The sequence below is a fragment of the Carettochelys insculpta genome, chromosome 2 (assembly GCF_033958435.1).
Source record: "Carettochelys insculpta isolate YL-2023 chromosome 2, ASM3395843v1, whole genome shotgun sequence".
Taxonomy (NCBI): Eukaryota; Metazoa; Chordata; order Testudines; family Carettochelyidae; genus Carettochelys; species Carettochelys insculpta.
In genome coordinates this window covers 236453391-236477370 of record NC_134138.1, presented here as the reverse complement: position 1 = coordinate 236477370, position 23980 = coordinate 236453391, and the positions used below count along the sequence as shown (strand labels likewise).

Below are 23980 nucleotides of genomic sequence, written 5' to 3'. Positions count from 1 at the left end.
TTACTTTTGCCCAGCAAATTATGTTCTTCTACGTGCCTGACAATTTTATTCTGTACTATTGTTTTAACTAATTTGCCCAGAACTGACATTAAACTTACCGGTCTGTAATTGGCAGGGTCACCTCTAGAGCCCTTTTTAAATATTGGTGTCACATTAGCTATCTTCCAGTCATTAGGTACGGAAGCTGATCCAAAGTACAGGCTACAAGCTAGTGTTAATAGCTCTGCAATTTCCCATTTGAGTTCTTCCAGAACCCTTGGATGAATGCCATACGGTCCTGGTGATTTGTTAATATTAAGTTTGTCTGTTTGTTGCAAAACCTCATCTAATGACACTTCAATCTGGGACAGTTCCTCAGTTTCATTTCCCACAAAAAACAGTGCAGGTTTGGGAATCTCCCCAACATCCTAAGCCATGCAGACTGAAACAAAGAAATCATTCAGACTTCCTGCAATGGCTTGGTCTCTCCATGGAAGCCCTAGATGATAACTCCGAGGGCTTGCAGTGCCAAGGCAAGGCATGTGCAAAGAGGGGACCCTCCTGGACTGAGGGAGAGCTGAAGGACCTCCTCGCTCTACAGGGGGAGGAGGAGGTCCTTCAGCAAACCGGCCCCAGGCAGCAAAACACAGAAGCCTTTGACAGGCTGGCCAGGGTGCTCACCACCCGAGGCCACCCCGGCTGCACCGGGGCAGTGTACAGATAAAGGTGAAAGGACTGAGGCAGGCTTACTGCAAAATCCATGATGCTGCCAGCCGCTTGAGGGCACAGCCTGGCCACTGACCTCACTACAGGGAGCTGCATAGGCTCCTGGGGCCAAGGGAGGCAGCCACCCCAGACCACCTGGTGGACACCGCCCCCCCCAGACACCAATGAGAAGATGGGCCAATCCAGTGACACCAGCCCCCAATGTGGGGGCCTGGCCCACCGACACCAAGGGTGATAATGAGGGCTCCAGTGACAGGAGCCTTATCATCACCCTCTCCCCCAGGATGACCGGCAAGCCTCAATCACCCAAACCTTGCCCAAGCTCATGGAGGCTGCAACCAGTAGGTACGGGGCGATCGGAATGTCACAGAGCCCAGGGACTTGCCCCCCCCCAGGAACAGCCCCACAGCCCACATGCTCGGGGAAGAAGGCAGGGGGTGCCAAACACAGCCTGACCCTCACCAGGCAGGAACCTCTTGGCACCCAGGATCCCCCAGGCCCCCAGGCCATCAGATGGCAGGGAAGCAGGATGGGACCTGGTGGAGCAGGGGCCCCACCCCCCCAGGGTTGGGACCCAGCACTCGTGGGCTGTCCTCTGTCCCCTTCTCTCTCCGCAAAGCTGAACTTGAAAATAGAGAAGCAGAAAGTAATGAGAATACTCACTAGAGTATAATACTGTACAAGCAGACAACATGGACTACAACACTGAGTCATTCCTTACCATTAACAAAAGCTCTTCCCATATTATGAAGATGCACTCTGCACAGTGTGGTCTAATAATGTTCCCTTGCTGTTGTATTTACAAAAGGGCATTTGCAAGTCCTAAGCAAGACTCCATTGTGATACACAAGAAGTATTTGCAGGAATTACAGCTTTCAGCCAAACAGAGCTGTGCTGTAGATGGGTAACAAACAACTTGCAGTAAAATCAGGCAAATGGTTATCAATGTCATTAAGTGCTCGTCTTCCTATTTTTCCAGAAGTTCACATGGGAAACAATGGGTAAGAAAAATGAATAAATTAATTTTCTTGCCTTCTAAAAATACTACAAGTGAGTTCCTGGAGATGATGCTTGGGGATGAAAGCTATGGTATACTGTGGGCATTATGGAATTTCAGTCCTTTATTGTAGTCATTCATCCTCTGCTTCAGTGGGGAGCAAGGACAGCCAGTCAAACTATCTCATGCACCCCCAGCAACACAAGCATCCAGCGACCTCTACACAAATCTCCTATGAAGCCTCCCTGCCCAGCCCGCACTACAGGGAGCCTCTTTACCCTCACATCACCCTCGCCCCGCCCGAATCCTTCCCCTTCCGGCCCACTTCGCCCCGCCCCGCGCGCTGGACTCTCCGAAGAGGAAGCGGCGGGAGGGCCCAGGCGGCATGGTCCGGGCGAGCCGCGCGCTGCTGCGGAAGGTCAGGGCGCCGCGAGCCCGGGGCGGGGCTCCGGGGGTAGCAGCGGCCCGTGCGAGCGGCATATGGGCCGGGGCCCGAGAAGGAGCCGCCTCCGGCGGGGACAAGGGGCAGGTTGTGGGCCCTGCTCTGGGCCGTCCCAGGCCTTGTGCCCCCTTCCGCTCGCTCTTCAGCAGCGCTCCGCTGGCTGCTTCCCCCAGCCAGGGCGGGGAGTGCTGGGAAGCACCCGGAGCCTGCGGCCGGGCTCGGCGGTGCGTTTACAAACCCGCAGGGCGCTGGGGCCGGGCTGGGCCCAGCCTTTCCCGTCCCTGCAGGTGTGGTGGGGGGCGGAGGGGAGGAGACGTGAGTTTCCTGCCTGACAGTTCACTGGCACTGTGGCCGGGCTCTGGTGCTACGGAGCTTTCTGTGTGTGTGTTTGTGTTAGTGTAAAACACTTGTTATGTTAACAAAACAGACAGTCATGCATCCCTTTAAAAACTAAAACTCACGTATTAGGTGATGACTTTTCGTGGGACAGACCCGCTTCCATGCTACATGACTGTCTGTTTTGTTATGCACATACTGTTAATGTAATAGGTGTTTATACATACATACACACGCACACTGTTAACATAATGTGTTATGTGTACACACACACACACACACACACACACACACAGAGAAAGCTCTGAAGCACCAGAGCGTGGCCACGTGGCCCACAAAAGCTCATCACCTAATAAATTATTTTGTTAGTCTTTCCAGTGCTACATGACTGCTGGTTTGTTCTCAGGATGCAGACTAATCCAGCTACCTCTCTGTTATGTGTTATGTTGTTAGTATGGCAACTTTATGGACACCCTCCGAATCTATGCGAAAGGAGGGACTGGTGGAATGGGGCTTCCTCGCTTGGGTGGCGAAGGAGGGCAAGGCGGTGATGTCTGGCTTGTAGCCAAAGAAAGAACTACCTTAAAGAAAATTAAAGCGCAGTTTCCCCAGAAACGGTTTGTAGCTGGAACGGGAGCCAACAGTAGGTAAGGATGCACTGTGTCCTGGTTTATATTGTGGAGCATCTTTAATCTGTGAGAGAAATATTTCTTAAAGAGGCTTTAAACGGTGTCTTAATTTCTTATAGTCTTCATGCATTGAAAGGAGGAAAAGGAGCAGATTGTGAAGTTGATGTCCCTCTGGGAATTTCAGTTATTTCCTGTGATGGGAGACAGATTGGTAAGGGTTTATTTGTTTGTTGGAAGAAAGAGGTGGAGAGAGAGTTGCCCATGAGAGACTTCTGATGATGGTCTCATCCAAAAATATAATCTTGATCATTTTTATCTCCAGATATAGTACTGGGCACATGTTCTCACAAGATTTACAGGCTGGAAGCCAGGTTGGGTTTGTCAGGGCTGCAGATTGCAGAAGAGGGAAAGGGAGCAGTTGCTCCAGGGCCCAGTGATTTAAAATCTGCTGAGGCTTGGGTCCCTTAAATCACAGCCAGAGTCCTCCATAGTGGTGGGCAGTGCTGAGGTTTGGCTGGGAGAGGCAGGGTGAGGTCTGGGAAGTGCTGAGAATAGGTTGCTCATGGTCCCCAGCCAAGCTGTGCTCTTGCCCAGGTCCTGGCAAATCTCTTGCCAGCCACGGGTTCTACACTGAGCCATTGAATTATTCCATGACTTTAGCCAGATTATTGTCCTCTTTGTAACTCAGTTATTTGAACTGTAAGACAGGCCAAGCTTCAGTATCTTATGGTTTATCCAAGATAAACATTTAAAAAAAAAGTAAAGTAACAGCATCTAGACCAGTAAAAAGGATCTCTTAGATTTCATGGATTGTAAGGGCCATTTCTGGAGCCTTTCACTTTCTCATACTATAACCTTGCAATTACAGAGCACACTCTTTCATAATTTTTGTACCTTGTATTTTTCAATAATTAAAATTATTTTTAATTTGGCTAAGCCTTAAACAGGATTACAGTATGGTGGTATCTGTAACTTTTTTATAAATTACATCAAGTGTTAATATTTTTAAACTGCAGTTCTAAATATATAGTACTGATAGATGGAAACCACAGTGGGAGTCCTACTGGAAGAGCTTCTACTGTGTAATGAGTGTGATCATTAAAACAGATTAAGTAGTTTATTTAACAAGCTTTTGTAACCCTGGCTAAAATTGAACACTTAACATAACATATCTTCTGAAGTATTACTTTAAGCTTACATGTGGTTAGTGTAACTAACAAATACGTGATTCGAAAAAGAAATTGTGAACTACCATTTTGACCATACTTCGTGTATTCCTCTTCCAGGGATAATAATTCCAGAGGGAAACTCTATCTAATGTAACTACTTAGTGACAGGAGTTGACTTTTTTGGAGCACACCTTATTCTTGATGATGACGCATGATTTTCCCCAGAGTGGGGGGGGGGGCGGGGGTTTAGTACAGAAACTATTGGAAAGTCTCCACTTTTCGTTGACAGAGTTTGCCTAATATTTGAGAATCTGTGACTTTTATTTTTCAGGTGAACTTAGTAAAGCAGGAGACAGAATATTGGTAGCTCGTGGAGGTCTTGGTGGCTGTTTGGTTACAAATTTCTTGCCTGTGAAAGGCCAGATACAAATAGTTCATCTTGATTTGAAACTTATAGCAGATGTTGGCTTAATTGGGTGAGTACTGAAGTCTTGATATTTGTCAGTGAATTGAACATTTAGGAATATAATTAAAGTAGCGCATTTCAAATATGGGGAGAAGGGGAATACGTGTACATTAAATTCTGCCTCTTTAAAGAATTGGTGAGTGGGCCTCAAATTAATTGATTTTGGCTATTAAAAATGAATTATAATCATAATGGATTCCTTGTGGTTGGATGATGTTGGGTTTCTTCCATCAGGCCATTGGTTTGAGTGCAGGTGAGGTTGATAATGACATTAGATGGCTGTTCAGTAGTGTATGTGAAATTATTTGGGAATGTCAAACCAAGAGATTAGTGGCCAACTAATGGATTGGAAGTTATATCGCAAAAACTGCCATTACCAACCAAGTACTGACACAAGTGAGTCTCTTAAATGTTAATTTTTTTGGAACTATTACTAGAACTAAGTATGGAATCTGTTCTCTCAGAAAAGCATCATAGCAAAATTTTTGGGAACTATGAAAAAGCTTGAGCTATAATCCTTTGATTTAATTTGCATTGTCTGGTACCTTTCACTGCAAATGATAAAATGAAAAGAACTTTAATTAATTTCTTTAGGAAAGCCAAAGAAAAGCATCTAATGCACTAAAACCATACAAACACTTTTTTGCAAAAGAGCTCAGTAAGGGTCTCCCTCCCTCACCCCCATATTTGTGCCCAGTGATTTGCTTTTAGTGTTATGGGTGCATCATGAGCAAAGTACTAGTAGATGGAAATGTGCTTGTTTACATTGGATGTTTGAAAACTTGAAAGTGTAGTTGATATTTTGCTACCTATCCTGGAGGTAATGTGATGTCACAAAACAGGGTCACTTGGCTCCAGCCCTGAAAACACTGCATGTGAGTAACTTCACACATGTAAGAACCCACAGTGAGATTCCTTGTGTGCATAATTATTTGCAGAGTGATATGTGAAAATGTAAATATAGGTTGAACCTCTCTATGTTCATCCGGTGTCCTCAGGACCTGACTGGTACCAAATGAGAGAATTTGCTGGACTGTGGGAGGTTAATATTGTCTAGCACACTACCACTTCCACTGTTCACTGGGCTATTAGACATTTACAGGTAAGTTACAGCAAAATTAGAGTACAAAACACTGAGAGCTAAGACTGGTGGCTGTAAACAAACTTTACCATGGAAAACTTGTCCCCACCGATCATAAGTGGTTGCCCAACTAACTAAGATCGTGCTGTATTACGGATGTTGCCGGATGAGAGAGGTTCAACCTGTATAGGATAATTTCGGCTACCTCAAATCTAATACCAATGGCTGTCAATGCCACAAACTTTTAAAAATATTGTTCTCGTTACTTATGCAAAGATATAAGAAGCTGGTCTTTATTTTAGTATTTGGGCCAAAAAATGTGCTTGTGTCACTTCTGTATTAAGAGGCCAGGTTTCTCCAGGTGATATAGAAACTTATAAAATTTATTTCCAAGTATATTTATGATGCATCACTTTAGTGCATAAACTGAGAGAACAACTCATAACTTACGTTAGGCTTTTTATTGAGATTGAAGGCAAATCTCATTTAGCGTGAATTCTATGAAGTGGCACTTTCAGGTAAAAATACATTTTAAAAATCAACTATTAGATTCACTCTTTTTGAGAATACAACTGAAAGCCATTAAAAAGCTTTTTCTTGATTTGTCGTCATCCCCCCACCCCCCAAGTTTGAACAATGAAAATGCACTAGTTAATTTCACTTCAGTTGGTAATCTGAGGTCAGTTTCAGGCTGCTCTGTATTAACACAGTGCCACAATGTAGTGTAACGCAATGTATTTGTTAAGGTGGCATAAGAGTTTCACAAAACCCTGTGGCCTTTTTTTAATAAATCATAAATATTGGCTTGTATTTGAGCTGATTTTTTTTAAAAGAATTATTAATGAGGAGGAATGTTTCTTAGCCCAGATTGAGTCAACCTCTGATATTCTGTTTAGCGTTTGTACTTTGATGTTTTGAGTATGTTGCTTTTATTTCAGTACATACACAAGTGCTTTGCTATTAGATCAGACCAAGGAATCGTATTGTCTTGGGAAAGGTACAGATTGCGAGGCAAAGGAGAGAGGTTGAAATTTGAGCTTCAAAGAGAATATATTGAGCCTTGATGAAAATTAAAATACTCCCTGGATTAAATGGAAGTAAAGTCTGAATTTTGTTCTTCTTAAATCAACAGAGAGCATTTAAATTATCTCCAATAATTTTCCTGTTACAAATATCATTGTTTCTTCCATTGTGAAAAATGAAGACCTTAAAAGATCAGGGTCTTTTATTAGTGGTCCTCTTGCTGTTTAACAGTTTTGTTTGTTTTTGTGCTTAAATTTGCAACATTGTGCATTCCTCAACCCCTCACAACCAATAATGCCTTACTGGATGATAAAGAAAATGGCCTCTCTGAGGTAGCAGGCCACAAAACCAAAGTTCTGTTTTTAATCCCAGGTCAAAACTACTCCTCTTAGATTCCTAATCTTCATGCATTTTTCATCAGCTAATTTATTTTTTAAATACCTGTTGTAGGAATTTATCATTTTAATATAGTAGTGAGATGTAGCACTGGGTGCAGGTTTGCAAATTTGACTTGAACATCCCTTATGAACTCCCCTTTCTGCTGAGTGACTGGGAACCAGAACTCTGTGCTGTTCCTGTTGGTTGAAGTTGTGATTTTGATCAGGGCCTTGGATGTCAGAGGTGGAACTGGGGCAACCAGCCCAGGGCACCAACGGCAATTTAAAGGGCTCTCAGGCCACTGCCTCAGTACAGGTTGTACCTCCCTTGTACAGCACCGTTGGGACCTTAGTGGTCTCAGATGAGGGAATTTTCCGGATGAAGGGACGTCTGGCCCCCAGGCTGCCAGGAATGGGGACCCCCTACTCCTGCAGGGCTTCCCCGTCAGGCCGGGGTTCACGTGACTGAGTGCCCAGCCAGCTACCTGCTTTCAGCCTGCAAGGCTCCCCTGGCCTCAAGGCCCCCACACCAGAGGCTCCCAGCCACAGGGCTATGGGTGGGGCTTCGTGGCCCAGCCAGCCCCCAGCTAGGGTCCTACAGCTGTGGAGCTGTTAGCTGGACTGGGTGCCAAAGCCTGGCTCTTCCCCCACAAATCCCCCTGTCAACAGGGCTCCTGGCAGGGCTCCCAACTGGGTATCGGTTCCCCACAGTGAGGCTCCCCAACCTTAGCTGGCTCCTGGTAGTGGGACTCACCAACCTAGCTCCCTGCCCTGGGGCTTCCCAGAGCAGGCTGCAAGCAGGGCTCCCTGCCACCAGCATGGCTCTGCTGTGTCAGGCACAACTGGAGCTCTGTGATCCAGGTGCTCTCTGGTCCAGCAGCATCTGTTGTCCTGCTAGAGGAGGGATGTTGCCAGATGAGAGAGTGCTGGATGAGGGAGTTTGAACCTGTAGTAGTGGCAACAGGGAGCCTCTGGCCCCTTTGAATCACCAGGCCCCAGGTTAACTGTCCCCTAGCTCCCTCTGCCCTGCTGCGGTGCCTGATTTTGAGTGAGACACCGATCTGTGTTGTAACTCCATTTAATAGTCAGTAAAATGGGACAACAGTATTTTTCTGATTACCTACTCTAAGTTCAAAATAGCTTTTGAAAACCTTTAAATGTGGGTCCATCTGTAAAATATGTAAATAAAAATGGCACTGCTTTACTCAGAAGCCCTGTTTGCTCTGTATGTTCAGTTATAGCTGTTTTCTTGTGTGAAAAAGGTTTGAGGCGCATGGGGTCCATTGCTACAGTCAGGACTTCATAATCAACCCAGATCTTGGAGCATGAGATTTTTTTTCCTGGTTCACTTGACAATAGTAACACCTTATATACAGTGCCTTTCATCAGTAGATTTCAAAGCACTTCAAAGTCTTTAATGGATGTATTCTTACAGCATCCCTTATGAAGTAGGTCAGTATAATCCCCATTTTATAAAGGGGGAGTTGAAGCTAACCAAGCCTGAGAGTTGCCCAAACTTGCACTGGAGGTGTGTAAAATTACAGAACTTTGAATTTAGTCCTAATTTCAGGACCAACTGTAGAATTGTATTGTCTTCAAATAATTTTAAAAATTAGCAATCTGGTAGAGAACTCAGGTCCAATGAAGCAGGAATGTCATAATGCTTTTTTAACTCTGCCCCTTTGGCAAGTAGATTGTCATTTAAAGCTGTTACACATGAAAGTTCATCGCACTTTAAGATATTTCATGCTCAGACTTCAGGAGTATTATAGGATTTACAGGAAAGATAACAGCTCAGTTAAGAGTATAATGACATTGTTCAGTAAACTAAGTTTTACTGTAAATGAGTTTATCACTGAGACCTTCAGGAAGTCTCTCAATTTGTTTGTGTTTATGTGGAGTTGTAATGGTTTTCAAAAGTGTGGGGAAAAAAAAATCTATAAAACACTTATAGTTTATATTATAGGCACCTAGAAGTTCCAGCCAAAAGTACACTTACAAAATTTGCAAATGATGCAGGGTGGTCGGTTGCTGGTACTTTGGAGGACAGAAGTAGAATTCAAGATTAAACCACTTGAAAGAGCCAAGTGCAAAATATTGTGCTTAGACAGGAAAAACTAAATGTACAAACTCAAAAGAGAGAATAACTGGCTAAACAGGGTTGTCATGAATCTCAAATTGAATGTGAGTCAACAAGGTGCCGCTAGTGGGACAATGAGATGTTATCACGGGTCTTGTACCCAAGACGTGGCAGGTAATTGTGCTTGTACACACAGCTTGGGAGTACAATGTCCTGTTTTGGACACTGCACCTTAAGAATGATGTGAACAAATTGGTGTCCGGAGGAAAGCAATACAAATGCCAAGAGATTTAAAAATCGTGAGGAAAGGTTGAAAGAATTGGGCCTGTTTTCATGTAGAGAAAGGAAGGCTGAAGGAGGCCCTGCAACAGTCTTGGAATATGTAAAAGGTTATTAGAGAGTGGGCAATAAAGTATTCAAGTTCAATAAGGGTAGAACAAGAAATAATTGGCTTAACTTTTTTTTTTTTTTTTTAACACCATTTGAGTCTTGGTATTAAGAAAAGTTTCCTAAGGATGGTTAAGCACTGGAGCAGATAGCCTAGGGAATCCCCATAATGTGAGGGTTTTTAAGAACGGGTTAGACCAATACCTGACAAATGTTCTGGGTATACTTCATGTTGCCTCAGCAAAGGGAAATGGACTAGATCAGGTCAAAAGTTTATTTGCAGCCTTGTATTTCTGATTTCTAAGCTTAGGGCCCCACAGTGCGAGGGGCTGTGGGAGTAGATACTCACAGACAGTTCCTGCCACAAAAGGTTTACCAGTCAAAATAGTGTTGAATCTGCCTTGCAGGAGGAAGATGCCCGCTTCAGATTGTCAGCAGCTCAGAAATCAATAGAACTCTCTCTTTGCCAGTGTTGTTTGCATAATTATTGAGTTAAATGAATGAGCATGACATAAGTAGCTATTCATTGTGTAAATCCCTATTTTCTTTTCAGGTTTCCAAATGCAGGAAAATCCTCATTGCTAAGCAAGATTTCACATGCCAAACCTCAAATTGCAGATTACCCGTGTAAGTACAAACTAGATTATTTTTCATTGCTGTAAAGTAACTTCAGCATATAAAACCTCTCCTACAGCCTGGTTGAACAACTTTTAGAAAAGAACTGAAGAGTAGCCCAGCAATGGTGGGCAGCTCCTACAGATGTTAATACCTACTACTCTTTGCCGTTATTTCAGTTCTTTCCCAACTCACAAGACAGACAGGTGACTTCCTTTGCGCATCATTACTCTGGTGCTCTGTTCCTGACGCTTCTGTGGTATTGTCATGCTTTGGACTTCAGAAAGAGGCCACAGCTACAGATACTTGTTTTCCATTGTTAGTTTTGTGAGCGCAGTGTTCTTGAGCAGTGGGGGGGAATGAAAAGCAAAAGTGGAAGCAGTAACTGCTGCATGCACAACATACTTAGGGGACACAAAAGTTGGTGGTTTTGTCCTTTTCAACGGTGATTTTAATTTTCACAGGGCCTGGTGATTGACATTTATAAGAATGCATATCTGTTAGAGTATCAGAAAGTACTACTCTATAATAAACTTCAGAATGTCATTCACACACATTATAAAATAAATGTTCAAAAGGAAGGCATGAGAGTAGTTAGGTCCAATAGATAAGACGCATGAAGTTTTAAAATATTAAGTGTATTTTAAAAATAACTTTGTTTTCTTCTACTGCCACTCCAGTCACAACAGTAAAACCTGAACTGGGAAAGATCATGTATCCAGATTACAAGCAGGTTGGTATTAAACAGCAATTTAATTTGTCATATATTTTGGTATAAAGACTAGTTAAGTTCATGCCACTAGAGCATTTCATCTTCCTTGGTGGAGCTTAATCCTGAATCTTACTTTCAGATATCTGTTTTCTTTGCTTAAGCATGTTACGGTGGTATTTTCTACACCAATAGTTATGGCACAAAAATGGGGGAAGTAAAAATAGTTCCCATTTCTGTTTTCCTGAACAGAAGGAACCAAGACTCCACAGTAACAAACTAATAGTTCCATACCTGAATGTGGCTACCTTTCTTCTGTTTTCTTGTTCCACACCTCACAAATGAAATTTAATATAGTAGTAATAAAAAAAAATGGAATTACCCAGAACTTAGCATGAAATAAGACGGCAACTTTTGTCATCAAGGCAAATCCCAAATGATCATAACCTTATAGACCCAGGAAAAGTCTGGCTTGAGAGATGGCATCTTTTTATTCCAAACTTCAGTTGGTTGTGCAGTATCTTACATAGAATAGGTTCACTTCTATGCTTAGGGTAGGCAGAAAACTAGATACACATTTCAAATGAAAATTATTCTGAGTTTAAATAGAATTCTTTTGGAAACAGTAGAAATATGTGGGTTTCATTTGGTTTTAATGCCAAAATAATCCTTTCAGTAACTTGTCTAGGAATGGGTACATGTAAGTGGCTACGTCTACACGTGAAGCCTACATCGAAGTAGCCTATTTCGATGTGGCGACACGTCTACACGTCCTCCAGGGCTGGCAACATCGATGTTCAACATCGACGTTGTGCAGCACCACATCGAAATAGGCGCTGCGAGGGAATGTCTACACGCCAAAGTAGCACACATCGAAATAAGGGTGCCAGGCACAGCTGCAGACAGGGTCACAGGGCGGACTCAACAGCAAGCCGCTCCCTTAAAGGGCCCCTCCCAGACACAGTTGCACTAAACAACACAAGATCCACAGAGCCGACAACTGGTTGCAGACCCTGTGCATGCAGCATGGATCCCCAGCTGCAGCAGCAGCAGCAGCCTGAAGCCCTGAGCTAAGGGCTGCTGCCCACAGTGACCATAGAGCCCCGCAGGGGCTGGAGAGAGAGCGTTTCTCAACCCCTCAGCTGATGGCCACCATGGCGGACCCCACTATTTCGATGTTGCGGGACACGCAACGACTACACGGTCCCTACTTCGACGTTCAACTTCGAAGTAGGGCGCTATTCCCATCCCCTCATGGGGTTAGCGGCTTTGACGTCTCGCCGCCTAACGTCGATGTTAACATCGAAATAGTGCCCAACACGTGTAGCCATGACGAGCGCTATTTCGAAGTTAGTGCCATTACTTCAAAGTAGCGTGCACGTGTAGACACGGCTAGTGTGTGATGACAGAGATGATGCACAGAATTTACTTAGATATTAAAAAGACCACTTTACTCAGAGTATTCTTACGAATAATTTCCTGGAACCACAAAGGGCCTCAGTTTCAGAATGCACAGGAGATTTTTTTTTAATGTGTAGGGTTTTTGTAATGATGCAACCAACAATGTAGGAAAAAATACTTTACGCAAGCCAGTGGACTAAGAGCTTCCAAGCAAGTTCGTCTTTTGAGTAACACCATTGTATTTTTAGGTGGGAGGGGGTGTTATTTTAAATAACGATTATATTGACTCCATGCCATGCGTAGTCCAGAGAGCCGAGGGAAAAAGTTGCTATATGTGCCTACTTCATATTCTCATCTCTCCACAGTCTTCTTCCTTGGGTTAATAATATATTCGGCTTTCAAAGGGTGTGTCTACACTAGCAAGTGCATTCGAAATTGAGGTTGAAAGACGGCCTTCTTTCGAAATAACCCACAGAGCGCCTGCATGTGCTCCATGATCTTTTGCAAGTAACTTCGAAAGAATGGGGCCATTCTCTCCAAGTTCCCATGGTGGGAAGAATATCCCCTTTCAGAAGACTATTTCGAAAGAGAGCAAGTGCAGGTGCTCCGTAGACGGCTGTTTCGAAAGAGGGAGTCCTCCGTGGCAGCAATCATCTGGCACCGCTCACAGCACAAGCGGAGCTCTAGGGCTCCAGCATCCATCCGCGTTGAAGGAAGGAGGCTCCCACAAAGCCTCAGGCAGGAAGTTGAGAGCATGCAGGCAGCAGGGAGCCCACTCTGCTGCAGAGCCTGCTCCCAGCAGCGAGACCCCAGACAGCCCGCCCTGCTCTCCAGCACCATGGCTAGCTCCCCTGACTGCACCAGGGAGCCCTTCCAGGAAGGGAGCCAGGCCCTGAAGCGCTGGACCCCCTTGTGGACTGAGACTGAGCTGCAGGACCTCCTCACCCTCTGGGAAGATGAGGAAGTCCTGCACCAGGCAGGGGTCCAGTGCCACAGAGCTGCAGTGTTCAAGCACCTGTTCAAGGGCCTCACTGGCCAGGGTCACCCCACCTGCACCCTGGACCAGGTGAAGTCCAAAGTCAAGGAGCTCCAGCAGGGGTACTGCAGGGCCCGGGACCACAGCTGGGCAGTCGGGCACAGTGCCCACCAGCTGTTCCTACTTAAGGACCTGCAGGAGGCAGGACCCCCAGCTGTTGTCCTTGATACAGAGGACCCTGAAATAGAGCTGGAGCCCGAGACGGGGACCGAGGGGGAGGACCGTCTGGGGCCAGCAGCCAGCAACAGCCGCCCGCAGAGGCTCCAGGCCATCAGCGATGATGAGGGCTCGAGTGAAGGGGCCCTTGTCATCGACATCCTGTCTGGCCCTCGTCCCACCCCACGTCCCTCCCAGCCAGCCTCCTGTAGCTGGCCCATATGTTGCTGGCCAGGGCCAGCAAGGTGGAGGCCTCATGCCCGGCTCCCTCTGTGCTGACCCCTGCGAGGCCACAGGGACTGTGCCCCTACCTCCCCATGCTGCCAGCCCCAGAGGAGCAGGGCAGTGCAGGTGATGGGGATCCCAACTCGGCGATCCACCCCAGCATGAAGGGTTCTTGCTTCATCTCCTCCCACGTTGTGCAGGGTGCAGCAGGCCCCACCTGCTGTCGGGATGCTGTGGAGGCCTCCCTCCAGCCTGGTGTAGAGTCATCTAAAGCGCCCCTTCAGGTGGCTGAATGTCTGCTCAACTGTATTCTGGGCCCGGTTCAGCCGCTCATTTAAAAACGTCCTGGCTAGGCTGTGTGTGCCCTGTGTATGGCCTCATCAGCCAGGCCTGCAGGGGGCAGGCTGCATCCGCCACGATGCAGGGCAGCATTGTGGTGTCCCCGACAGGGGATGAAGGTCCCCTTGGCCGTGTGGAGGCCCAGTGCCGAGTTCCAGAACACCTGGCATCATGGGCGCAGATGGAACAGCCCAAGCAGATGTTATGGAACCAATGAGCGCCTGCAGGACCACAGAGTGGTAGCCCTTGCGGTTTACATAGGCCCTGCCGCAGTCCTTCAGGGCCGAGATGGTGATGTGTGTGCTGTGCAGGGCCCAGAGCAGTTCGGGAAGCCCAACTCTTCATTGGGCTGGGTGGTGTCATCCAGGTCCCTGATGTGGATTGGCTGTCTCAGGAGCACCTTGTTGATGGCCTAGATGACCTGCAGGGCATGTGGGGTGGGGGGCTGGGGGAGCAGGATGCACTCGTGTGGGGTGGGCTGTGGTGTGCCTGCCTGTCCCCACCCTTGTCCCCAGTGGGGGTTGCCCCCCCGCAGACAAGGCAGTGCCCCTGCCAGGGTGCCCCCCGGCCACCACATGTGGTGGGGATGTGACACAGGCATGGCTTACCTCATTGAGGACAGCCTCAACGGTGGCCCTGCCCACCCCGAACTGGTGATCGAAGGATCGGTGACTGTCTGGGGTGCCCATTTCCAGAGGACAATGGCCACGCTTTTCTGGAGTGAGAGCGCCGGCCTCATGCGGGAAGGTCCCCTTAGTTGTGCACTCGTGCATCTGGCAAAACAGGTCTTAGCCCATGCAAGCTTATGCTCCACTTGTTAGTCTATGAGGTGCTGCAGTACTACTTGTTGGTTTTGACCTGGGGAACTGAGTGGGGATGTTGCGCCCTGAGGACGACCTTCAGGAGGGTGGCTAGCAAGGTGGCCACCCAGAGGCACTGGTGCACAGTGGTTAGAACCGTGGCCAGTGCACCAGCCACAACCTCAATGGGGGGGCGGGAGGGAGAGCTGCTCAGGATCCATGGGGGCCCAGTGGGCCCCCTCCACTCACTCTCCCTGTGTGCCTGGGGACAGGAAGCTGGCCCTCAGCGTGTGCAGGCCAAGGCTTGGGGTGTGGGGCAGCCCTTTAAAGGAACAGCAGGCAGCAGCCCTGGAAGGGCTCGTCAGCTGGGCAACCCTGCTTGTGGCGCTTTCTGCCCCTGTTCTTTCAAAAGAGTGCCTGGGATGTGCGGACATTCTCTTCCTAAAGTGCAGTGGGGGCCATTTGAAATGGCGGGTCGGCCCTTCGCTCTGTTTGCCTGTGGGGACCGTCTGTTTTGAAAGGCCATCTTTCAACATTAAGTTTCGAAAGCCATCCTTTCGAAATGGAGCTGTAATGTAGACGTAGCTGAAGTCGTCAACTCAGCTTTGCAGTGAATGTCCTCCTGAGGTTTACCTCATTGAGGTAATTGAGATTTCGCTGGTTCTGTGTCTCGGGATTGTAAAGCAGGATTCAGTCTCCATATTATTATGGCACATTCACATGTTTCTCTTTTTCAAGCATGTGTCTTCACGTAAAAATATATACAAGATAGCACTGTGATTTTTCATTCCAAGATTAAAGATGCTCTTTAAAGATTTCTGATGCTTTAACCCCAAGACCAAAGTTCTCAGAGGTGAAAATAGGAAAAGTGTTTTTTCTTTTCAGAAAGAGGAATGATGCAACTATTTTATAGGATTCATCAATGACATTTCGAACTGAATTTTACTACCATGTTGTGAGTGAAAATTTAAATTTGGTATTTCCTGTATCAACTGTTTCTATGGCAGCTAATATCAACTGGTCACGGATAAAGGATAGGAAACATTAAAGTGCATATGTTAGTTACTGAGCACTTCATATCTGCTCAGAAATGATTTTGTTAATGTGAGCAAATGTATAGCATGTCTATATTGTTGCCTACTTTCAAAGTAGCTTACACAGGTAAAATTGATTAGCTTTTCTTGAAATTTCAGCATATGAGTTTTTGGTATTATGTCAGTGTCTCAGGTTCACAATTCCTCTTTCTTGCAATGAGATGAGAAATCCTGTGCATCCTGCCAACTCCCACTGATTTCACAAGGGAGCAAAGCACAATGCAGGATCAAGCTCTCACTGCCACCCCAGGCATATATGTATATTTCTTAATTTTTTTTTTAAATAGTAGTACTTTAGAGTAGTAGGTTTAGCTACAAAAATCTATTATATAAATTGACCCTTTTGTCTCCTGCATATTTTTGTTAGAGAAATACAGGAAAAGCAGAGATTGTGGGGTTTTTTTTTTTTCGGGTCAAACTGTTGGATATTTATTTAGCTATACTCTGTTTTGTTTGCTATTTGTTTTAAGGGGTAATCTTCCAAACTGTCCTCCCCCCCTGCACCCTCCATTGGTCCTAATGCTTTGTTTCTTCATGGAAATTGTTAGTTAATAAACAGCTAGGATACAGCAGTTTTAAATTGGCAACTCCAAATTTTTTGTCCCTACCATATTGGTTAAAATAATTCATAAAATCATCATTTTAAAGTAAACAAATGTCAGCCTAAATTCTCAGGGTGTAAAGGCATTCATTTTGTCTCCATAAATATGGACTTGCCTTATTTTGCTAACTGAAAATCCCATAGTATAACTCTACATCCCTGTGACTCGCCCGACATTGTGAATAGGTAAACACAAAAGTCTGCCATTTCATGGATATGCCCAATCCTCAGTAGGAATTGTGCAGGTATCTGAAGGCAAATATATGTATTGGCATGTTAAATTGGCAACTTTTAATTTGGAGAAGAAATCTAACCAAGGTCGCTCTTTGCTGTGCATAGCAGAATATATTTTAATCCTGAACAGGGACTAATATTCTAGAAATTAATAACTTTCAATAGCAATATCTTCTACCAAGTGCATGATTACACATCTCCAGGGATAACTTCTTTTTCTACGGTAACAGAGGTAGCCATGCTAGTTTATATACTATCAAAACAAAAAAGTCCAGTAGCACTTTAAAGGCTAACAAAATAATTTATTAGGAGCTGAGCTTTCGTGGGACAGACCCACTTCTTCAGATCATAGCCATACCAGAACAGACAGAAAATTCTTATGAGACACCGGTTTTTCATTTGCTTGTGTAAGTAACCTGTTTTAATGGATAGGGAAATGTAAAAGCAGTGTGTGGTAGTGCTATGCAAGCATCCCCAAACTCTGTCATAATGGAGAATAATTTTTTCCTGTACAGTTATCTTCCATGGATTGTTTACTGTCTGTAATTGACACTGTATAGCATTTAATGTATTTCCATGTCTTTTAGTTGGAGAATCCTGAAACAGGATTTGACATATTTAGCAAACACCTACTAGCCAAAGGCTAATATAAAGGTGAGTGGGGTTGGCATTCCCCAGCAAGGTATTGGGGCAGCATCTTAATAGAAATCCTAGTCATCAGGTGCTGGAAAAGATAAGGGTACAGGGATTCTTACAAGGTGCTGGCCCTCTGCTCTTATCAGGTTTCCATTCTTTATATCAGCCTGTGGTTAGTAGGTGTTTGGATAGGTTTGAAGGCCTTAGCACTCTTATCTTTCTGAATTCTTGAGAGCTACTAGTATGTAGTAGAACCTGATTATCAGATCTTACTGGAAGTGGGCCAGATCAGATCATTAAAAACCTGGAAAAAGCAGAGAGAATAGGAAAGTGCTGTGCTGCAGCTCCATCTAGTGGCCACAGGAAAGATTACCTTCTGTTGGACCTATATATGCTGGTAACCTCTAACCTTGACATCAGGGTAGTGGAGGATCTGGTAAATGGTGTTCTACTCTTGAAGGCTGAGCACCAGGAATGCTGCTTCAGGAGAATAATAGAAATGTATAGCCCTTTGTCTCCTTGAGCAGACGTCTGATGACAGACTGTAAGGCAATGCCTACACAAAACCTGCAGAGCGTCCAGATTCTCAAGCCATTCTGTCGACAACTGTACACTGCTGCCCACAAGGAATAAAGCCTCTGTCAACAGAAAGTCGGTTTGCACGTACCAGGGCTTCTGGGACACCAGCAGCTTTGTCTGCTGTGCTTCTGGTTGGCCCTTTTGCTGTTAGAGTGCCCAGGCAATCCAGCTGCTCTCTGTCAAAAGAGCAGATTGCTCTTGTAATCCACATGGCAGTTTGGCTACAATCTGTCTACATATCATCCAACAAAAACTTCTGTCAACAAAGTCCTGTAAAAGAGCTTCATGAAACGGGCATCTTCAGGGTACTTTTGTTTTGTTCTTGTGTGTAGTCATATGAGGTGATTGGTTTTTAAAATTACTTCAACATTTTTCTTTGACAAATCTTCATTTATCTTCCTAGATCTCAGTAGCTGATCTTCCAGGATTGATAGAAGGTGCACATGCAAACAAAGGAATGGGCCACAAATTCCTCAAACATGTAGAAAGAACCAAACAACTTCTCTTTGTTGTAAGTAAATACTATAATTCAAATCTGTATAGTTTTAGTTTTTTATTCTGTTTAGCTTAGAATTTAACTATCCTGCAAACATAATTTCCTCAGATTTTATTGCAGCTGACTTTCAGAGAAAATTTATCCTTAATATTTATATATTTTACTGTAGATGCTGTTGTAAGCAAATATGAATAGTATTTAGAATGGAAATCTAACAGTGATGGATATTGTGTTAATGAAGGTCAGAGGCACATAAATAGATCAGAGACTTCTATAAAGATTGCCTTTTACTCAATACTGTACAAAGATTCACAGGTAACCATAGTGCAAAAAGGTACTCTTCAAACAGACCACAAGCCATTCTTTAGCTTGGATATCTTGAAAAAAATAATGTTTGAGTGATGTTCTTTATTTAAAAAAAAATCATGCTTTTTGTGTAACTTTAATTCATTTTAGGTTGATATCTGTGGCTTTCAGCTATCTCCAAAAACTCAATTCAGAACAGCTTTTGAAACTATACTACTTCTAACACAGGTAATTTCCCTTCCGTTTAAATGTTGTCTCTAATGCTGTGTGGATGTGAAAAAAGAATAGTTACCTTTGTAAATTGACTGCTAAATTAGTACATAAAGCTACTGAGGATCCCGTATAGTTGATTGATCCTTTTTGCTAGCAATCTTAAAAAGCATAGAACTTTTTTAGATGTATTTAAGACAGATGACAAAACTTTATACGTTATTTTCCTCATTAACTACTTCTGTATCTATAAGGAGGTGCTCCTGAAGGTCAATGCGAGTAAAGAGCTAGAGCTCTTGAGATTTGACTGCTTTTTTGGAGGTGGAAAACGGATCATTTGCAATTATTTCATGGTTGGGATTTTGCACGTAATGTGTGTTACAGCTGAACAGATGTACCAATGTATTGCCTTAATGTAGCTGCTTCTTCCATCAACGGGAAGGGAGTTTTCCACTGACATAGTGCACTTTTCTAAGAAGCTGCATCTTCACTGGAAATTGGGCAGATCTAACTTTTAAAAGTAGACTAGGAGTTTGAGATACCAGTCCTTAACTTTGCAAAGCCCCATCACCTTTCGAGGGCCATACACAGTGCCTCATGGCCTATACTGAATTCTTCAATTATCCCTTCATTTAAATCGATTTTTAAGGTGGGGATGTTTTCAATCACTTTTGTCCTTCTGTTCTGTGACTTCCAATATTTTTTCATTTCAGTTTTATGCCAGTGTGCATTCTTATGCTGTGGTAGGGATGCTACCTTTTGATATTAGCACAGGTACATGGCTCATGGAACTTAAGAATCCTTAATTATCCAATTCCACACTCTAAAGATGTTTGCCAAAACTTTACCTCTAAAGTTGTCTCTTCACTGCACTGTTACCTTGAGTTACAGGGTGTTACCCCCTAATGCCGCTTTTCTTTCACAACCTAGCTCAATTAAGCTTAAGATAGTTTACTTATGGGTAGAAAGTTAAACCTAGAGAGAAGCTAGAGCTAATGATGCAGTGAGGATACAGTTCTCCAATTACTCTCTGTAACTCTAGCGAGCTTGTCTTCATGGTGCAGTATTGTACACTGTAGGGATGTGAATTCTGATGCACACAGTGTTGCACGTGGTAGACCTTGCTGGTTTCCACTATGTGGGCCAATAAGCATGTAACATATTGGTGTGTATTAGAATTCACACCTGAACAGTGTACGTTGCTTTATCATGAAGATTAGCCCAGGTTTGAAATTGGTAGGCAAGCTTCAATGCAGTGATTCAGGTGTACCAACTCGAGCTGTGAAGATAAGTCTTGTGAGATTTCTGTCTAGTAACTTTGGGGAATAAGTAGTAGATGCATCTGTGTGGGCACGTCTACCCTAGCCCTTTCCTTCCAACGGGGGGGAAGGTAAACGAGCCCGATCAGTGAATAACAATGAGGTGCTGCGCTGCATATGCAGCACCTCATCAGCATAATTCTCGCCATGTGAACTTCGAAGCAACGGCAAGTAGCCATGGGCACTTCGAAGTTCCCTAGTGTAGACGAGCCCTAAATGTCCTAAAACAAATCTGTCATCCCCACTCCCAGTAGAATGATTTGCAATTGCACAGACTCTGCATGTACAGTAAATGGATTTAAATGAGTTGACATTCTCAATTATTTTTTTCCTGTCAAACGACATGAATGTATCAACGTTGAGCACACTGGTAGATTTCATTGCTGTAGGAAAACTCTTCAAACAGTTAAACAAATGAAAGAGGAAAACATAAAACCAGAAAAATCTGTTTAATTAAAAAAAGAAAAATTAATAAAAGCAAATGAACTTTGGTTTTAAGGAGCTAGAATTGTATAAAGAAGAGCTTCGGACAAAGCCTGCACTACTTGCCATTAACAAAATGGATTTGCCTGATGCGCAAGATAGCTTGAATGAACTTGTGAAACAACTACAGAATCCTCAAGGTAAACTAATCTAATGCACAGTAGCTTCTTATTTATAAGTAGATTGTAACTTGTAAGTATTTGTGGAAGTATCTGATAAGTGTGTTAAACTAGCAAATTTTCCTTAAATAAGCCTTTTTTCTTTTGAAAACAAAAGGCAAATGTACATGTATTTTTCAAAAATAGTTATTTTTGTGAAGTTAATTTTTATCTTGGATTTCTTTCAGTGGACAACTTTAAAAATCCCTTGAAGTGTTTAAGTGAGAGTTCTGTGTTGTAAGTGTTTTTGTGCGAGGTCCGTCAAGTGTGTATTTTCTTCATCCTATAAACGCTTATAATTTGATCTATTTTAACAAAGAAGCTATAGTAAATTTTGTTTTTTCAATAACATTTTCTTCTAATTTTTGAACTCTAAGCATTGGTTTAGCTGTGCCAAAACCAGAGCATTACTGCAAATTTTTCTGTTTTATCTATTTTCTGTAAGGTTTATTGAGAAGTAATTCTATTCCAGATTCATCCCGTTTTTCTGGCTCTTCTTGGTTCAATCTCTTTCAGCATTGGCTCAGTTATGTCAGTTTTGAGCACTGTACTTGATTTGGTGATTCTCTCTTTTTTGTTCGGTTTTGTGAGGAGCACTCCTATTCCAGGCCCATTGCATTTTCCTGGCACAACCAAATCCTCATGTTGCTTTAAATTATGGTAAGAGGAAGCTATGTACCTAATTTGGTGGTCTTAGTTCTTGATCAGACAAACTCTAAAGTATATCATGGACAACAGAATAAGCAGAAATGGGCTTCATTTTTTTTATCTGAAATTTATTTGGATATTTGAGCCCCACCCCCCCCGCCCTTCCTAATTTTGGCTGACTTGCTCTTTACAGAATACATTTTTCAAACTCCAGGATCTTGACTGACTTTTGCCAAGAAATCTTAAATATCACAAAAAGATGGGTATTCACTACACATTTTATTGAAAAACTTAATTTATAAAGGGTCAACATTTGTATGACTATGGTCTCCGAACAGGTGTCACACTGAGATTGGCCCGTAAGGGCAAACAAGGGGTAGAGGATCCCCAAAAGTGGTGTTTCTTCTTATAATTAGATTCACTATGCCAGCAACAAAATAGTTTTTGCAATACCTTATTGCTTACCTAGAAGCCAAAACCACAGTTCCATTAAAGCTATCCAGCCATGGGCTCTCACCCAGACAGCCAAGTCAAATACAATGAGGATTACTGAATATTTTTTTTCAGCATAAAATGTTATACCAGTACCAAGAGACTGGTACATTACTCACTAAACCAATGGCTATTTGCGATTTTACCCAAGTACATGCTTACAACCAATTTTTATTAACTAAACAAAGTTGGGTTTTTTTGTTTTGTTTTGTTTTTTGCTTTTTTAGAGTATGTTTAAAAGATTCTTACGCATACAGATATGCGTAAAATTCTTAGGTCAGCTTTACAGTAGAGATGGGGAGCTCCTGAGTTGCAGAAAGTTCTTTCAGAATCAATTTCATAGGTGGTAGTCTAGCTGTGAGTCCAGGTACAGTCTCTAAATTTTCATGAAAAATAGGGCAATATGAACTGGTGGTGAAGACTTTATTCTTGCAACTCATGTTTTCCCTGACCAAACTTAAGCATATCTGAGATTCCAAGATCAAGCCCTAGAGTTGTTTCATAGATTTCTGGTATCCAATTCCTTTGAGGAAGGGTATAAGGCTGGAGGAACACCCCAGAAAATGATTTAAAGCCCTGAAAGGAGAGGATTCCTCCAGCACAGGCATAGCAGAAGACAGTAGAGTTGCCTGAGGATCTCTGTCCAAGTCCTCATGTGGGGGAATCATTGTCAGGAACAGAGCCACAGTGCTGCAGAGATTCTGAGCAACCTGAGAGAGGCTGCTGTATTTCCTATGCTAGGGAAATCAATTTCAGATACAGTTATAGCTACAGCATTTGCATAGCTAGAATCATCATGTTGGTATTGACTTATTTCCCTACTGAAGACCTGGCCCGTCTATTCTCACATTGACCTCCCTTATTTCCTCCGATGGCATGCTGTACAGGGGTCAGCTGTGGGGCCCAGAGAGATCAATTTTGCCATGTCTTCACCAGGTGCACAAAATCTAATTATGACGTGCTGGTAGTCAATCTTCTGATCTTCCGATCAGTATAGAGAAGCTCTCTGTGAGATCCCCACAGCTGTCTAGATTATAGAAAGGTTACACTTACATCCTGGAGCTGATGAGACTTCAGAAAGGGGCAAACACACATTAAGTGCCTGCCTTTGAGCAATGCTGGCCGTAATCTCTATCTCAGAGTACAAGAGAATTATAATGAAATAACTGTTTTATTTTTGTAAGTATTTCTTTTCTAAAATGTTATATTTAAATCTGGAATGTTTTCAAAATTGTAATTATTCCAGTTCAAGTATCAAAGAGTATTATGGTTATTTATCTGATAAAATCCAACTAATAGTCACAGTTTGGTAAAGTTTATGGGCACTTTATAGTATAGTGAAATACTATGTAATAACTATAAATATGTTTTGTTTCAGACTCTTTACATTTGGTGGAGAAAGAGATGATTCCACAGAACACTATAAACTTTAAAGAGATTATCCCTGTATCGGCACACACAGGACAAGGAATAGAGGAATTAAAAATGAGTATAAGAAAATCATTAGATGAAGACTCAGAGAAGGAGAATGAAGAATATCTGAAAGAGAAACTTAATGTTTTACGGACTTCAGAAGTGTAATATAATTAAAGGAGGGAATCAGGTCTTGGATATTGAATCAATCTTTATGAACATCTGAGTGGATTCTAAAATTATGGGTTTTGTCAAGAATACGTTCCTCATGAGATGGAACTTGACTTCCTAGTTCAGACTCTACTCCACTATCAATAGAAACTTATTTTGAAAGTTGA

The 23980-nt window shown here is 43.4% G+C and overlaps 1 protein-coding gene across 2 annotated transcripts; it reads left to right on the top strand.

Moving 5' to 3' along the window:
• Window positions 1–2033: 2033 nt before the first annotated feature.
• GTPBP10 (GTP binding protein 10) lies at window positions 2034–23833 on the top strand. 2 transcript variants are annotated; one of them, XM_074986255.1, is made up of 10 exons: window positions 2034–2120; window positions 2934–3127; window positions 3229–3320; window positions 4610–4754; window positions 10246–10319; window positions 10988–11040; window positions 18521–18628; window positions 19070–19147; window positions 20948–21071; window positions 23608–23833. In XM_074986255.1, exons 1-10 carry the CDS (start codon window positions 2088–2090, stop codon window positions 23808–23810), a joined length of 1104 nt encoding a protein of 367 aa, XP_074842356.1. In that variant the 5' UTR covers window positions 2034–2087; the 3' UTR covers window positions 23811–23833. The 2 variants fall into 2 exon arrangements, with proteins under 2 accessions (XP_074842356.1, XP_074842354.1); XM_074986253.1 differs by lacking the exon at window positions 2034–2120 and adding an exon at window positions 2131–2368.
• Window positions 23834–23980: the final 147 nt, after the last annotated feature.

Coding starts and splice junctions, on each gene's coding strand:
- GTPBP10 (XM_074986253.1), top strand. CDS start 2,183: ATGGGCCGGGGCCCGAGAAGGAGCCGCCTCCGGCGGGGACAAGGGGCA. Junction 4,755..10,245: donor GCAGATGTTGGCTTAATTGG/GTGAGTACTGAA, acceptor TTTTCTTTTCAG/GTTTCCAAATGCAGGAAAAT. Junction 11,041..18,520: donor TGTATCCAGATTACAAGCAG/GTTGGTATTAAA, acceptor TTATCTTCCTAG/ATCTCAGTAGCTGATCTTCC.